At 43.3% G+C, this 14,655-nt stretch overlaps 1 protein-coding gene across 1 annotated transcript in view; it reads right to left on the reverse strand.

The window, feature by feature from the left end:
- The window catches only part of KAZN (kazrin, periplakin interacting protein), a 228,395-nt gene extending 213,958 nt beyond the window's left edge, over positions 1–14,437 (reverse strand). Inside the window, exon 1 of the mRNA XM_059487383.1 lies at positions 14,150–14,437. Coding sequence (XP_059343366.1) covers positions 14,150–14,270 — 121 coding nt within the window. The 5' untranslated portion in view covers positions 14,271–14,437. The remainder of the gene's footprint in view (positions 1–14,149) is intronic.
- Positions 14,438–14,655: the final 218 nt, after the last annotated feature.

Here is a 14,655-nt window from a genome sequence, read left to right on the forward strand (position 1 = left end):
TCCGTGGCCTGTCAGGGTGTGTGTGTGAGTTGGGACTGTTGGGTGACAGTCATGAGACTCTGTGCAGTTAAGTGCTTGTGCAGATTCAATTTAAATGCAATGTAATATAATACTAAATGATATAGTATAATAATTAATTTGTCACTGTCATATTTTCTGGAAAAATCCCTTCTCTCAGGATTTTGCTCCTGGAAAGCTGAGAAGCCTCAGAGAAAAAGGAAACCAATATTATCTCATTTGCTTCTCCTGTGTTTTGCTGCTTTGGAATGTGTTTGGAGATTGTTTACCCACAGGTGATTGTTTCATGGGTTTCACATGAATTGTTTTGATTTAATGACCAATCAGAGTCAGGCTGTGTCAGGGCTCTGGAAAGAGTTATAAGTTTTCATTATTATTTTTTTAGCATTCTGTAAGTATACATTCTGTATTCCTCAGTATAGTTTATAGTATAGTATAGTCTTCTTTAATATAATATAGTATCTTAAATTAGCCTTCTAAGAACCTGGAGTCAGATTCATCATTCCTTCCTTTGTCTGGGAACCCCACAAACACAATAATAATTAACTTCCTGATATCAACAGAGTCATATATGTCATCTTCTCCCTCATTGGGGCACCCTAATTTACAACACGAATCCCCCTGCAGATCACAGGTATCAGAGCCAACCATTTCTACTCAGCCTTTCTTACAGAAATGATCACAGCCCCATTCTCTCATGAATTACTTCAGATTTATTAGAAAATACCCTCCCCAAGGGAAAGGAGGGGAGGCACCTAAGCCACCATTCCCTAATTCAATCAATATGAATGGAAGCAGCAAACCTCAAGTGGAACATTACCCAGCTCACTGAGGGTTAACAAAAACCCTCTCTCCAAAAAAACAGAGAAAACACAACTTTCCTGGAGTGCAAACAGCACTAGGCATTCCCAGGTAAATTTTTTTCAGAAAAGCTGAAAGGGACAGGAAAAAAACCCACAAAAAACATCTAAACACTTTGTTCCACTCCCAAGGCAAAGCAGCAGCCCCAGCCTGGTTTTGGGTTTTCTGTGGATAAGCTTAAATGTGTGATTCACGTCTGGCAATAGTCATAGCTGGAACACAGTAAAATGCTGAGATCAAGAGGATAATTAGCATTAGATGTAATTAGATCCACACAGTTGGATTCTGGAGGAGCTAATTTGTATTTTAAACTTTCTTGTGTGCCTTTTGCCATCAAAGCTGGAGATCATGGTGACTTTGTTTCTTCCCCCCACATGGAGAACATTAAAATATTAAATGGTAGCAAGGCCCTCACAAAACACTGGCACAAAATCCATCCATCTCTGATTCTAATGAATATCAAATTTTAACTAAAATGCTGAACTTCACAGAGAAGAAAAAAAAAATCTCACTTCTGAAATGCCTTCACTGGATTCCTACATGTGTATAACAAATCGTCACAGGAGTTAATCCCTTTTAAACAACTGTGAATGTTAAATTACCCTTCTAGTTCATCTACAGTTTGCCTTGAAGATAAAAGCTTTGTGTTTATCTGCAAAAGCAGCATTTTGCTGTTTACAGGAAACAAATCCCACCTTATCAATTTGTGGAGCTGGCACTTATCATTTAATGAGTTTGCTGTACTTAACACATTGTTTACTAAAACCCTGCACTTGGAGAAGGGGGAAGCAAGAAAATCTCATCTCATCTTTCCATTAAGAAATGGGATTAAGAAATACAATAAATCTTTTTCCTACTTTTGTTTTTTTAAAGCAACCAGTTCAGCTGGGGCTGCCATCCCCAGCCTGATAAATCCATAGGAATTTAAGAGGATGGATCATTATTTTCCAAGTCAGTGTGTTATTGGCATCTTCAGCACACAGCAAACTGATAGATAAGCTGGAAAATAAACTGCTCTCAGTCTGCAATAAACCACTGGAAACATGTTCCTCAAGCTGAATGAAAAGTAACTTAAAATGGGAAAGAAAAATAAAAAAAAAAAAAAGGAAGGAAAAAGGGGGTGGAAAGGAGGAAAAAATTATTTCTTGGACAACAGTTGTGCTCTCTCTCAGAATACATTTTGAGAAACAAAAAACCCTTTTTAAAATTATTATTATTGCCACGATTTTTTACTTAAAACCAGGTGCTTAATGGGAAGTGAGGATCCAGGCAGTTTTCCCAGAGCACAGCAGGAGACACCAGGCAGCAGCCATGGGGGGGAAAGGAAAATGAAAAAAAAAGAGGAAAAAAGGGGGTGGAAAGGAGAAAAAAAAAATGTATCTTCAACAATATTAGTGCTCTCTCTCAGAATACATTTTGAGAAACACTTTTTTTAAATTTTATTTTATTATTGCCACGAATTTTTTACTTAAAACCAGGTGCTTAATGGGAAGTGAGGATCCAGGCAGTTTTCCCAGAGCACAGCAGGAGACACCAGGCAGCAGCCACCGGGGGTCAGCACCACAGCACAAAGAATTTATGTTACAAACACCAGCTTTCCAAAAAAAACAGAGTTATTCAGCCTGTGGGAATTGGCCACAGCTTGCACAGATTGGTGCAGAGCTGTCCAAGAGAGGGACTGGAATATTTAGTGAGAACTTTAGCAGACATGGATAGAGTGGGTTTTGGAGAGTTCTTTGCAATCATTATCTGTCTGTGGGTGAAAAACAGAGGAAGAAGCTCCAACATTTCACAAGCTTAAAAATGACATCTTGATTTAACCTGTTTGACTCCCAACTGGAGTCTTCCAGGACTTTTCAGAAGCTGGAAATATGGAAAAATAGGGTGAATTTCTGTACTCAGAGGTGTGGTGCCGTGGCCAGGCCACTCTTGATATTACCAGCACATTTAAGGGAGCTGAGGCACCTTTGCACTGTGGCATTCACATTCCCTGGAAAAATTCCTTCACCCAGGATTTTTCTCCTGGGAAGCCTCAGAGAAAAAGGAAAACAATTCTTATCTCATTTGCTTCTCCTGTGTTGTGCTCATGTGGAATGTGTTTGGGGATTGTTTACCCACAGGTGATTGTTTCATTGGTTTCATGTGAATTGTTTTGACTCAATGGCCAGTTGGGGCCAAGCTGTGTCAGGGCTCTGGAAAGAGTCAGGAGTTTTCATTATTATCTTTTTAGCATTCTGTAAGTATCCATTCTGTATTCTTTAGTATAATATAGTATTCTTTAATATAATATAGTATCATAAAATAATAAATTACCCTTCTGAGAACATGGGGTCAGATTCATCATTCCTCCCTGCAAATACAATATTGCACCACCCTGCCCCTGACCCACCAGGCTCCCAGTGCAGGCAGGAAAAATCCAAATCTTATTTAAAGCCTGCAGAAATGGCTGCACTGTCCCAGCTGAGCACCCAGTGCTGGTGGTTATGGAATCACAGAATCCCAGAAGAGTTTGTGTCAAAAGGGACCTTAAAGCTCCTCCCATTCCACCCCTGTGGGTTTCTGTGGGTCTGGATGAAGGCACTGAGACAGCAGTTCATGTTCACACTCAGGTGTTTATTATTTCTTATCACTAAAACAGTCTCACTGCTGTGAGTTCTGCAGCTTTTCATTAGAAGGCACAAAATGGCCAACAATCTCTTGGTACAAGGGCTTTTCAGAACTAAAAACTAAACTAAACTTTCCAATTAAGAGCTGACACCTGGATTATTTTCCCGCTAAGGGGGTACCAAGGACACAGAAAATAACAAACCACAGCTGCATTGCTCAGGTAACTGGGCAAGCTGGAACAAAAGGAATAGTGGAAATAGAAATAAATTGAATTTCCTGGGACTTGCTCTGCCCACAGGAGCAGGACCAGAGGGTGACTTGGGTCTTTAACCCAGCTGGGCTCTGGCTGCTGTGCTGGGAGCCCTCACTGAGGAGCTGCTGGGATGGAGCCTTACAGGATAACACTGCAAAAATGCAACATTCCTACACTGCAAAAATGCAACATTCCTAACCTGCAAAAATGCAACATTCCTGACCTGCAAAAATGCAACATTCCTGACCTGCAAAAATGCAACATTCCTGACCTGCAAAAATGCAACATTCCTAACCTGCAAAAATGCAACATTCCTGACCTGCAAAAATGCAACATTCCTGACCTGCAAAAATGCAACATTCCTGACCTGCAATCCACAACCCTCGGGACACTGCAGGGTCTTTCTCTTCTGCATCCATTTCTCCCTCCCAGCCTGTTTTCTCTTTACCAGGGCTTTGATGACTCTACATTTCTATTTCAAAACTAATGGAATCAAACATATTCTAGCATAGTTCCCCCATGTTTAAATTCCATATTATGTATTTCATTCCAAGCCAAGATAACATATGGATATTTTGAGGGTATCACATTCCAGCTCTTTAGGAATGTTTAATTTTGGAAGGGCTCACTTGGTTTTTATTCCATCATTACACCCATTGCATTAGCCAGGAACCTCAACCTTGTTCAGCTGATTTATCAGTTAAACTCATGATGGCCTGGACGTAAAACACTTTCATTATTTCATATCAGAATTTAGGGAAAATTTCCATTTACATGATTCTCAAAAATCCCCACCTACCATAAAACAGGATAAAGCCAGAGCAAAGACAAATTCTTTGCTTCATGTCTTTCTTCCCCTTTACCATTCTAATAATGCATGGCCATTAAAATTGCCTCCAAGACCTCCAAAGAAAGAGTAATCACTAATTCCTGTTTGTAGCTGCAAGTGTAATCACACACATGTTTTCAGTTCATTATTTTGGTGTCAAAAAACATGAGGGTTGCAATGGCAATGAATTATTACATCCATATACTTTGCTATGAGCATTAACTGACAAAACCAAATTAGTCCATCAGGAGGGCAGATGGACACTGCCCATAATTGAATCAGGAGTAAATCAGCTCACAAGTGCTTTGTGTACAGATGCTCTAATAATGGAGTCTGACTGTTGAGATGACAGGGGACAATTTATATTTAATTTACACAAAAAATAGTGTTTAATATTTTCTGTTTTCTGCTGTTGGTTTGGGGTTTGGGTTTGTTTGTTTATTTTTCCTGGTACTTGGTAGCACACAGCAGTCAGAACATTTGGGGAAAGCTTTTCCTTGTTATTTAAGAATAACCCCCTCCTGCTGTGCTGTAGGTGCATATCCATAATTCCACACTTACATCCATGGTGCCCCCTCAGTGGCTGCTCTGTGCTGGGCTGGTTTTGAACACAATAATCACACCTCAGTGTGTGCTGTGTGGTTTTAAACACAATAATCACACCTTAGTGTGTGGTTTTAAATACATTAATGACACCTCCATGGGCCCAGGGGCTCCCCCAGGGTGAGGGGCAGAGGAGCTGCTGGCATGGAGGGCACGGGGGCACCTCAGCTCCCAAATGCTGCTGCAGGTTTGATCAGACCCCACAAGCTCAGGGTGCTGCTCTGGGGAATGAAGCACCAGCTCCATCCAGGAAATGGGGATTCAGCTCCACCCAAGGCCATCTTTTACCATCTCTTTAATACCCACATTCCCACATCCTCTTCTTTTTTAAATACTGCTTTTTTTCTCCCCTCTTCCAAGCAGGTACAATCCATCACCCTCAGGACACCAGCTACTGTCTGGCCATCAGAAAAAGCCCTCTTGGCTGTAAGAGATCCCTGTGCTGTGCTCTCAGCCAGGCTCTGCAGTTCTCAGGAGCTTTTCCAGCCTGAAATAAACCTAAAGCAGGAAATCCTCTCTGAGATAACAAAATTTCCAACCTGTTACACCCCACTCTGCTCACTGAAGTGTGGCCTCCATGGTTCTCTCAAGCCCTTCATATGGAGTTATATATTTATATATTTATAGGGCATTAGCAAGTCCTTGTCTGTGATGCCTCTGTCCTTCAGGGCCCAGTGAAGCTCCCCAGGCAAACAACAGCAGCAAAATGTTTGTGTGATTAAAGGAGAACTTTATAGAGCAGTAAAAGCTACAGACAGCAAGGGGAGTCCATCCACTCTTCTCCTCCTGGGAGCACAGTCCTACCTACTGAAAAGAGGGAGATAAATGTCACTTCTTTTTATCCCTAATAACAGCACATCCCACTGGGTGGAAAGGAAAAATATTTGTGATCTTCCCATTTCATTTCTGTGGCTCCTGAATCTGTTCAGCTCAGGCAGGAGCACATCGCCTGTCAAGGAGAATTTTTACCCATTGCTTTTCTGGGGGAGGTAAAATGATGTTTCCTCCTAGTGCTGGAGTTGGCTCTGGAGACAATGAGATTATCCTGTTCTCCTCTAAAACACAAAACTCCAGGGGCTTCTCAAGCAGTTTGTTTGTGGTACATTGCTTGTCATGTCAGAAAAACAGGCTTGGTTTTGACAAAAATGACACCTTTTTCTGTACCAGCACACACAAGGTGATTCAGCCTGGCAGGAACACGCACAGAAAGCTGGCAGGGATTTCATTCTGCACTTTCTCACCACCACAGTGGTGGGCACAGATTTATGTGGTTGCTTTTGAGCTGCTGAATGTGACAGCACCAGCACAAAAACCCAGAGCACAGCTCCACTCAGGGAACAGAAACTTCAGGAGCAGCCAGGTTTAGTAAAAGGAAAATCCCCAACCATGAAATCTGACAAAACAAAGTAACTGTCAACTGTGTAATGCTGCAGTCAGGAATTTTCTCTTCCAGGTGTCTGCAGCACAACAGCCTTGGGTGCCTGCACTGTAGTGACAGGACAGGAGGTGATGGGTCCAAACTGAAAAGGGGACATTTAGGTTAAATATATGGAGGAGATTCTTTCCTGTAAAGTGTGGGGAGGCCCTGGCACAGGGTGCCCAGAGCAGCTGTGGCTGCCCCTGGATCCCTGGGAGTCTCCAAGGCCGGGCTGGATGGGGCTTGGAGCAGCCTGGGAGAGTGGGAAGTGTGGGAAGAGATGGGTTTTAAGGTTCCTTCCAGCCCAAACCATTCCATGATTCTATGGCAAATAGTCACAAGTCAGTGATGCCTCACCTTAGCAGGCCCATGGTTCCCCACCCAGGAGGCCCAGACTCTTTGGGATCACCAAATTAATCTCACTTCACCCACCTGACACCTGCTCCAGTTTCTTCTTTTCCCAAAACTAGTGAATCTAACCTGAGGCACAGTAATTAAAGCAGGCTGCTGCAAACATCTCTGGCATCCACACACACCCCCTCCTCTCCTGGGAGAGCAAATGAAACAGCTTGTTACCATGAAAGATTTATCACTGACTAATGCATGTAGGAAACCTGATGCTCCAAGTGCCAGAGAACATTCCCAGCCCTGCTCCTGAGTGGCCCCAAACCAATGATCCCAGCAAGTTTCATGCTGATTGTTTGCTGCTGTTGTTGTCCACAGGAGGCAAGGAGAGCTGTCACTAAAGGTTTGCTCTGGGAGCTGGAGCCTGGGCTCACAAAGTGCTGTAATTCAGGAAACCCAGCAGCAGAAATGAATCCATCCATGGAAGTGTCCAAGGCTGAGTAGGATGGGCTTAGAGCAGCCTGGGAGAGAGGGGTGAAAAACTGGGGTGTCTGTGAGGGTCCCCAGGATGAGGTGAGAGATGACAATCTGACTCCATGTTCTCAGAAGGCTAATATAATATAATATAATATAATATAATATAATATAATATTATATTAATTATATCCTTAATTATATCATATTAATTATATACTATATCATAATAATTATAATATATATTATATGGTCTATTATTTAATTATATTATATATTATATTAATTATATTATGTTATATGTGTTAGATGTTCTAGGATGTTATGTTGTATGTATGTTGTGTTATATATGTTTTATGTGTTATGTTATAATGTGGTTTGTTATATTAAAAGAAGCTATACTAAAACTATACTCAGGAAAGAGAAAGAATACAGACAGAAAGCTTAACAAGAATGATAATGAAAACTCCTGACTGACTCCTCAGAGTCCTGACACAGCTGGCTGTGATTGGTCATTAATTAAAAACAATTCACATTAAATCAATCAAACATTCACCTGTTGGTAAACAATCCCCAGCCACATTCCAAAGCAGCAAACACAGGAGAAGCAATCAGATAATTGTGGAAGGGGCTAGCAGCGGGCCTGTTAGCTAAAGGAGCGAGAAGTAAGAAGAAGAAGAAGCTGATAAGGAGCTTTCTCCAAGGCCGTAACCAAGGAGATCGAGAGAAGGAAGATAAGAGCATTCTGCAGCTGGATGAAGCATTTTTAGAAAGTTAGGTGGAGTCAGAGTAACTTTTCACCAATGGCATGGTATTGAATTATTGTGGCCAATAGCTAAGGTAGAGGAAGGGTAAGCAACTGGAAAGTGTATAAAAGATCAGCCATTTTCATTAATAAACTGTTGCCAAGTGTTACCAACTGAGACTGCTTGTGGTCTCTGCTTTATGTTGTGGCCGCCTCGACTGCGACAGATAATTATTGTTTTCATTCCTCTCTGAGGCTTCTCATCTTCCCAGCAGAAGAATCCTGGATAAAGAAGATTTTTCAGGAAATATCACAGTGACAGAGAACAAGGTGGGTTTGAAGTCCCTCCCAGCCCAAACCAGCCTGGGGCTCTGTGCCATCCCCCCTGACAGGCACTGCCAAACTCAGATTTTGGGGAGAAGGTGAAGCTGCATCCCCTCTGCTCTGCCCCAGCTCCAGGTAAGTGCTGTGAAAGCAGATCCTGTTTGGTGGCTGTTGAATTAAATAATGGAAAAATGCACAGGGGACTAAAGGGCACAAAGTAAGAGAGCACAGATGGTAAATGTTCATCTGAGCCTCAGTTTAGAAGGTCAGAGATTTCCTTCTACATCTGATCAGGGGCTGAAATTTTCCCATTAATCACTTTTTTTCAGATCTAATACCCATCAGATTTGAACAGCTTCAAGGAGCCCAGCTCCTGAGCAAACCTTCACCCAAGCCAGGGGGTGCAGAGCAGCTCTTTTTAAAATACTATTTGGTTTGTTTAAAACAATATTCAAGCTCCAGATCTCCAGATGAAGGAATTCTATGTTGCATTTTCCATGCTTTGTTTGCAAAACAAAATCTTTGCAAAAGATGCCAGGCCAGATGAGACTCCAGGGATTTCATGCTGCATGATAAATATTTTGCTTAGGTAATGCCACATCAATCTCACCTCACATTCCCCTTGAGAGGAGCTGGATCAAGAGCTAGAAACTACAGATCTGGGGGAAAAAGTCAAAAGCCTTGAGCCACATGACATTAATTTCCATAGAAGAACTCCTAAGAATTTTTTATCATGTCTTTAGTTTTCTGCTGGGAGAGGCAGCCAAACCAAAGTGGAATACAGAATGCATGTAATGGATAATATATATGTAATGGAAATATAATATGGAAGAGATTCACTGCAAAATCCTAAGTTCTGGATGATTTTCAAATTATTTTCTTGTTCATTCTGGTCACATTTTGAATCAAGTTCCTTATTTCATAACCAATGGAAAATTAACTGGCAAGATATAAAGAAAAAATATTGGGAGCCCAACAAATCAGCAGCATCTGAGAGCCAAGGAATTGATGAAAAATGGAAATTAATCTAATGGAGCAGTGAGCCAGAGAATAATGCATGGCTGTAAATCCAGAAAAGTGCAATACACCAAACAAATTGCTTGGAATTTGGCCATGTATAACATAAATGGTTTCTCTACTGAGCCAAATTCTTCCAGAGAACACTCAGCTGTCCTGGAGATCAGGTCTCACTCCATATATTCAATATTTCATGAGAGAGCAGATGGGAAATACTCTTCAAATACTTAGCAACCCCCATTTTAAAAGTTTGGTTGTGACAATCATAAATCCTTCAGACTTTTAAAAAAATTTCTTTCAAAAATGAGCAACTGGAGTCTTTCATTTGGGTAATAGCAAAATTTACAGCATGAACCTGTGCCAGATTTAAACTTGTGCTTCAAGCAAGAAAGACCCCCCCAGCACTGCCTGGCAGGCAGGAATTTCTTCTGAGATCAGGAGATTTAGGATGGGGGTTTGAAGCCTCTTTCCCAGTGACTCCTTTTGGAAATCACCAGCCTTGTAGGGAATGGGAAAGGCAAAACATCACTCATCCTGCATGGCTTGCCAAGGAAAACAGAAATCTTATTCCCTGAGTGACCCCAGGCAGGAATTACAGCCTCCCTTTGGGAATTACACTCCCTCTCTAAAGGTGACCACGTCCCCAGTGGCACTGACAGATCAGCCAAATTTAATTTCTGCAACAGCAAGGATTTTCTGCCTTGGGAAATAGAATTATAACATCTGTATTGTCTCACCCTTCACATAAACCTGAAAATGGAATAAAAGTTTTTAAAATGCCTCTCAGCTGCCCATCTCTGGATCAAAAAAAAACCCTTAATCCAACAGGGAAACTGGAGTTTTGCAAGGAAATCTCAAAGCAGGAGCTCAGCCAGCTGCAGCCTTCCCATCCCCACTGCTCCCTGCACCCAGGGCAAACAAACACCCAGGTGAGCACCAGGAACACAAAGTTATGGGGCTGTAGTAAACTGGTGAGGAAAGGGGCAACAGGATAAAATGGGAAAGCAGAAAAATAACTTCCCAAAGAGCATCCCATGAGCTGTGCCAGAGGTCAAACAGAGAGTGAGGAGCTGTGCAAAGGGCAAGGCAGGGCTGCCAGCACTCACAGGCTGTTCTGTGACTGCAGAGATCTCCGTGAGCTATCCAGGAATAATCAGCCACTTGTGCAGGATCAGCTGCTCAAAACCCCCAACTTTACAGATCTTTTATCAGTGGGGAGGAGGTGTAGCTGCCAAGGGGAAAGCTGATTTCCAAACAGTCAGTATTTGGTTCTCAGAGCCAGTTACTGGAGAGCAGCACAGGCAGAAGGGGATGTGTTTGCAGGAGAGCATAAAACCCCCCTGATTTCTCCATCAAGAGCAGAAAATGCTCCACAGGACCTGAAGCACATTCTGCAAGCAGAGCCCAGCTCTCCTTACGTGTACTTTGGAGGAGAAATGTCCTCACACCACAGGCAGGAGCTCTAAAAGCCACAAGATCATGGCAGGTGGCACATCAGAGTGCTGTCAAGCTGTGATCTATCTCAGGCTCAGCAATTCTCCAGGCACAAACTCTGACATTTCATTAAGGGCAGCACCTTTTTCATTCAAGCACGTCCCAGAGTTATTAAGGAGCCCCAATGGCACCAGTGACAGTGATGTGGTGCTGGGTACCCACAAATGTTTCCTGTGAGATTTGGACTGTTTGGGTCAGAACTTGGCTCCTCAGAGATTGCTGGTGAGGGGAATCACAGGGGCAGGATCAGGTTTTATGATCTGTGAAGGCTTTGGCACAGCCCTGCTCTACACTGAGACCTTTTGTGGCCCTGTCCCAAATGTCAGCTCAGTGACACAGGACACAAGTGTGAAAAATGTGTATTTTATGATTGGCTTTTTGTAAATATTAAAATGAATACTAGATGGGTTATGTTAGAAAGTTATGCTCTATTAATTTTCTTAAGTAGTGTGTTCAATATAGTTTTAGGTTATAGCATAATGTTAAAATAGAAACTATGCTATGTGAGATACTTTTTTAAAAGAGGACTCACACCGAGATAGCAGCCACAGGACACCTGAATCTTTCAGAGAAAGAGAATTTATTGCTCCATTATCAGAAGAAATGAACTTCTTCCTGCCTCACTCAGGCCTGAAGATGCTGTCAGGATTCAGAGGAAGAAGCTGACCCTGCCCAGACAGAATCCCGTGTTTGAATGGAATTTATGCATCATGGATGAGGTGTGTGAACATGCAACAGGCTGTTGCTTTTAAGGGTTAATCCTCTGTTAACATGGGTCCTTTTTTGGGTTTATTTTGCTCAGAAAGAGGTACCCAGACTGTCTGTAACTCTTTGTTTTTATTGCCTCATGTTGTCCTAATCCCAACTGTTCAAAATTTCATTACTCTAATTATATCACTATTTTAATAACCATTTTATTACTATTAAACTTTTAAAATTTTCCAAACAAGTGATTGGCGTTTTTCCCACAAGTAACAACCCAGAACTGGGTGTCCCAAAGCTGTGTGTGCTCCCCCTGCCCCAGGGCATCCCTCCTGCCCATGAGCACAGACACAGCCCCAGACCCTGCAGCTGCAGTTCTGCTTTCAGGAGTGCTCCGTGTGTCTGTCATTGCTGTAAGGATAGAAGCTCATAGGAGCACACCTGAAATCCCTTTGGATGTCACTGACACCCATGGCAGCCATCCTAACATTGCATCTCACCTCCTAGCTGAGGAAGCATCTAGAAAATCCTCCCAAGATGATCCACCGATCAGTCTGGTTGACAGACTGATGTGGGATTTGAAAACCCACAAGTCCCAGGTTTCCTTTTGGGGCATTTCCCTCTAAGAAAGGGAAAGGAAAACAAACCAAACTTAACCTACCATCTGTGTTTTCCCACCTTGCTAATTTGGGGAACAAACTGCTCACCCAGGATCAGAGTTTTCTCCTACATCTCTTCTTTGGGTAAGACCTGATGGATCCACAGCCTTTGGACTGATCCCAGGACATGGAATACCAAGTTTAATACCAAAAGTTTAATACCAAACCCTCTTAAAGAGCTGCCTGACATTTTCCTGGAGGCAGCAGCATGATCTCAACCTTGATTAACTGAGTAGCAGTCAGCTAATTAGTCACCTAATGAGTCATCCTGCCAGCCCTACCTGTGAAAGTTCAAGAGGCAGAGCAGAAGTCCCACAGAGACCTCCAGGAAACTCATGCAGAGTATTTTCAATGTCACCACATTAAACATACAACCCAAACATTGTTAGTAACAGAACTGGCTGCTAGGAGAGAGAGAAAACAGAAGGAAATAGGGTGGGACATTTTGCAGGATAAATTTGCCACAATACCTGTACCAGCACAAACAGTAATGAAGTACCAGTAGATCTGAGAAAAACAACCTCTAAAAATTCAGAGCAAGTGCTGTTATTGCATCACTGCAGAAACCCAGGTTTATTCATGCCCTTAAGTAAACAAACACATCCTTCCTCAGAGCTCTCAGCAGGGATAGGAAAATAAGAGTGAATCTTGTAAAATCCCTTATCCAATCTGTTAAATTTGGGGAATTTGGAGGAGGATGTGAGTGCACAGCTCTGGGGCACCTCAGGGACTGGTGCTTCTGAGCACCTGTAAGGAGCAGGAGGCAAACATGAGAAATTTGGGATTAGTCATGTCACACACCACCTACCTAACAGCCAAAAGGCACAGATAAGAAATAGCCAGGCCCATTGCAGAGAGTTAGAAATGTATGAAAACACCTGGGAAAAGGAGCAGAGCTTCTGGGTGCTACAGTGACACAAACAGCCAGGGAAAGCCATGAAAAAAAACCACTTTGTCCTTCACAGAGCTGAATACCAAAGCAGATACTCACATGCTGCAGCAAGTCAGCCTCCACTTAGAATGTGATTATTTTGAAATGCAAAAATCACCACACACGTTTTGCTCACACCCAAACAGAACTTCCACCAGCATAGGAAGAGCAGCTTGTTCCAGCCTAGGTTAACCCAAACCCACAGGGCCATCCCACACCTTGCTGTCTGTAAATATTTGGGCACAAAGCTTTTGAGTGGTTTCAGGGGTATTGGAGGCCAGTGCTTAAATGCAAAAGGGGTCACCCAAATCTTCGCTTTGAAAAATATCAGATTTTAGAGAAGAATTTGGGAAACAGAACAGGAAAGGGACAGCAAGGACAGAAGGAGCAGCTTGTTCCAGCCCAGGTTAACCCAAACCCACAGAGCCATCCCACACCTTGCTGTTTGTAAATAATTGAGCACAAAGCTTTTGAGTGGTTTCAGGGTGGTCAAGGCCAAATTGTTCAATTGCAAAAGGGGTCACCCCAATCTTCCCTTTGGAAACCACAAGGTTTTAGGGAAGAACTTGGGAAACAGAGCAGGAAAGGGACAGCAAGGACAGAAGGAGTAGCCTGTTCCACCCAGTTTAACCAAAACCCACAGGGCCATCCCACCCCTTGCTGTCTGCAAATATGTGGGCACAAAGCTTTTGAGTGGTTTCAGGGGTAGTGGAGGCCAGTGCTCAAATGCAAAAGGAGTCACCCCAATCTTCACTTTGGAAAATATCAGATTTTGGGGAAGAACTCAGGAAACAGAGCAGGAAAGGGACAGCAAGGACACGACAAACCAGGATGAAGGATGACTTGGAGATGTGCACATTCCCCTCTTACCTGCTTCCATGAGCTGGCACTGCTGCCCAAACACCTGGGAGAAGGTGACAGGCCCTGCAGCAGGGCTGGAGGAGGCCGGGGGGGAGTCCATGGCTTCCCTGCAGAGCTGAGTGTTGGTCATGGAGCAGAGCCCGAGCTCCCAGCCCTGCCGTCCCCCACGGATCCTCAGGGCAGGAGGAGACACCCAGGGAGGAATGGAGCTGCCCCTTTCAAGGGAGAGGAGCAGCACACGTTTTCAGCTGAGTGCCAGCAGTATTTTCATGGAGAAATCCAAAGGTCTGTGCCTCTCCCAGGAGGTTCTGGCGGGTCGTGGGCAGGTCCGGCGGCTTCAGGCACAAATTAGCGCCGGGCACTGAGGATCGGCCCTTTCTGGGGTATCTGCCATGATCACAGCAAAGTCCTGAGGGTCTTTCTTCTCCTGAATATCCAAGCCCAGCCCTACCTTGTCCATGAGCTGGGACACATCTCCGGAGCACAGGAATTCTCCTGTGGGGATGCGGAGCCTC

Source organism: Ammospiza nelsoni, chromosome 22, assembly GCF_027579445.1.
Source record: "Ammospiza nelsoni isolate bAmmNel1 chromosome 22, bAmmNel1.pri, whole genome shotgun sequence".
Lineage (NCBI taxonomy): Eukaryota > Metazoa > Chordata > Aves > Passeriformes > Passerellidae > Ammospiza > Ammospiza nelsoni.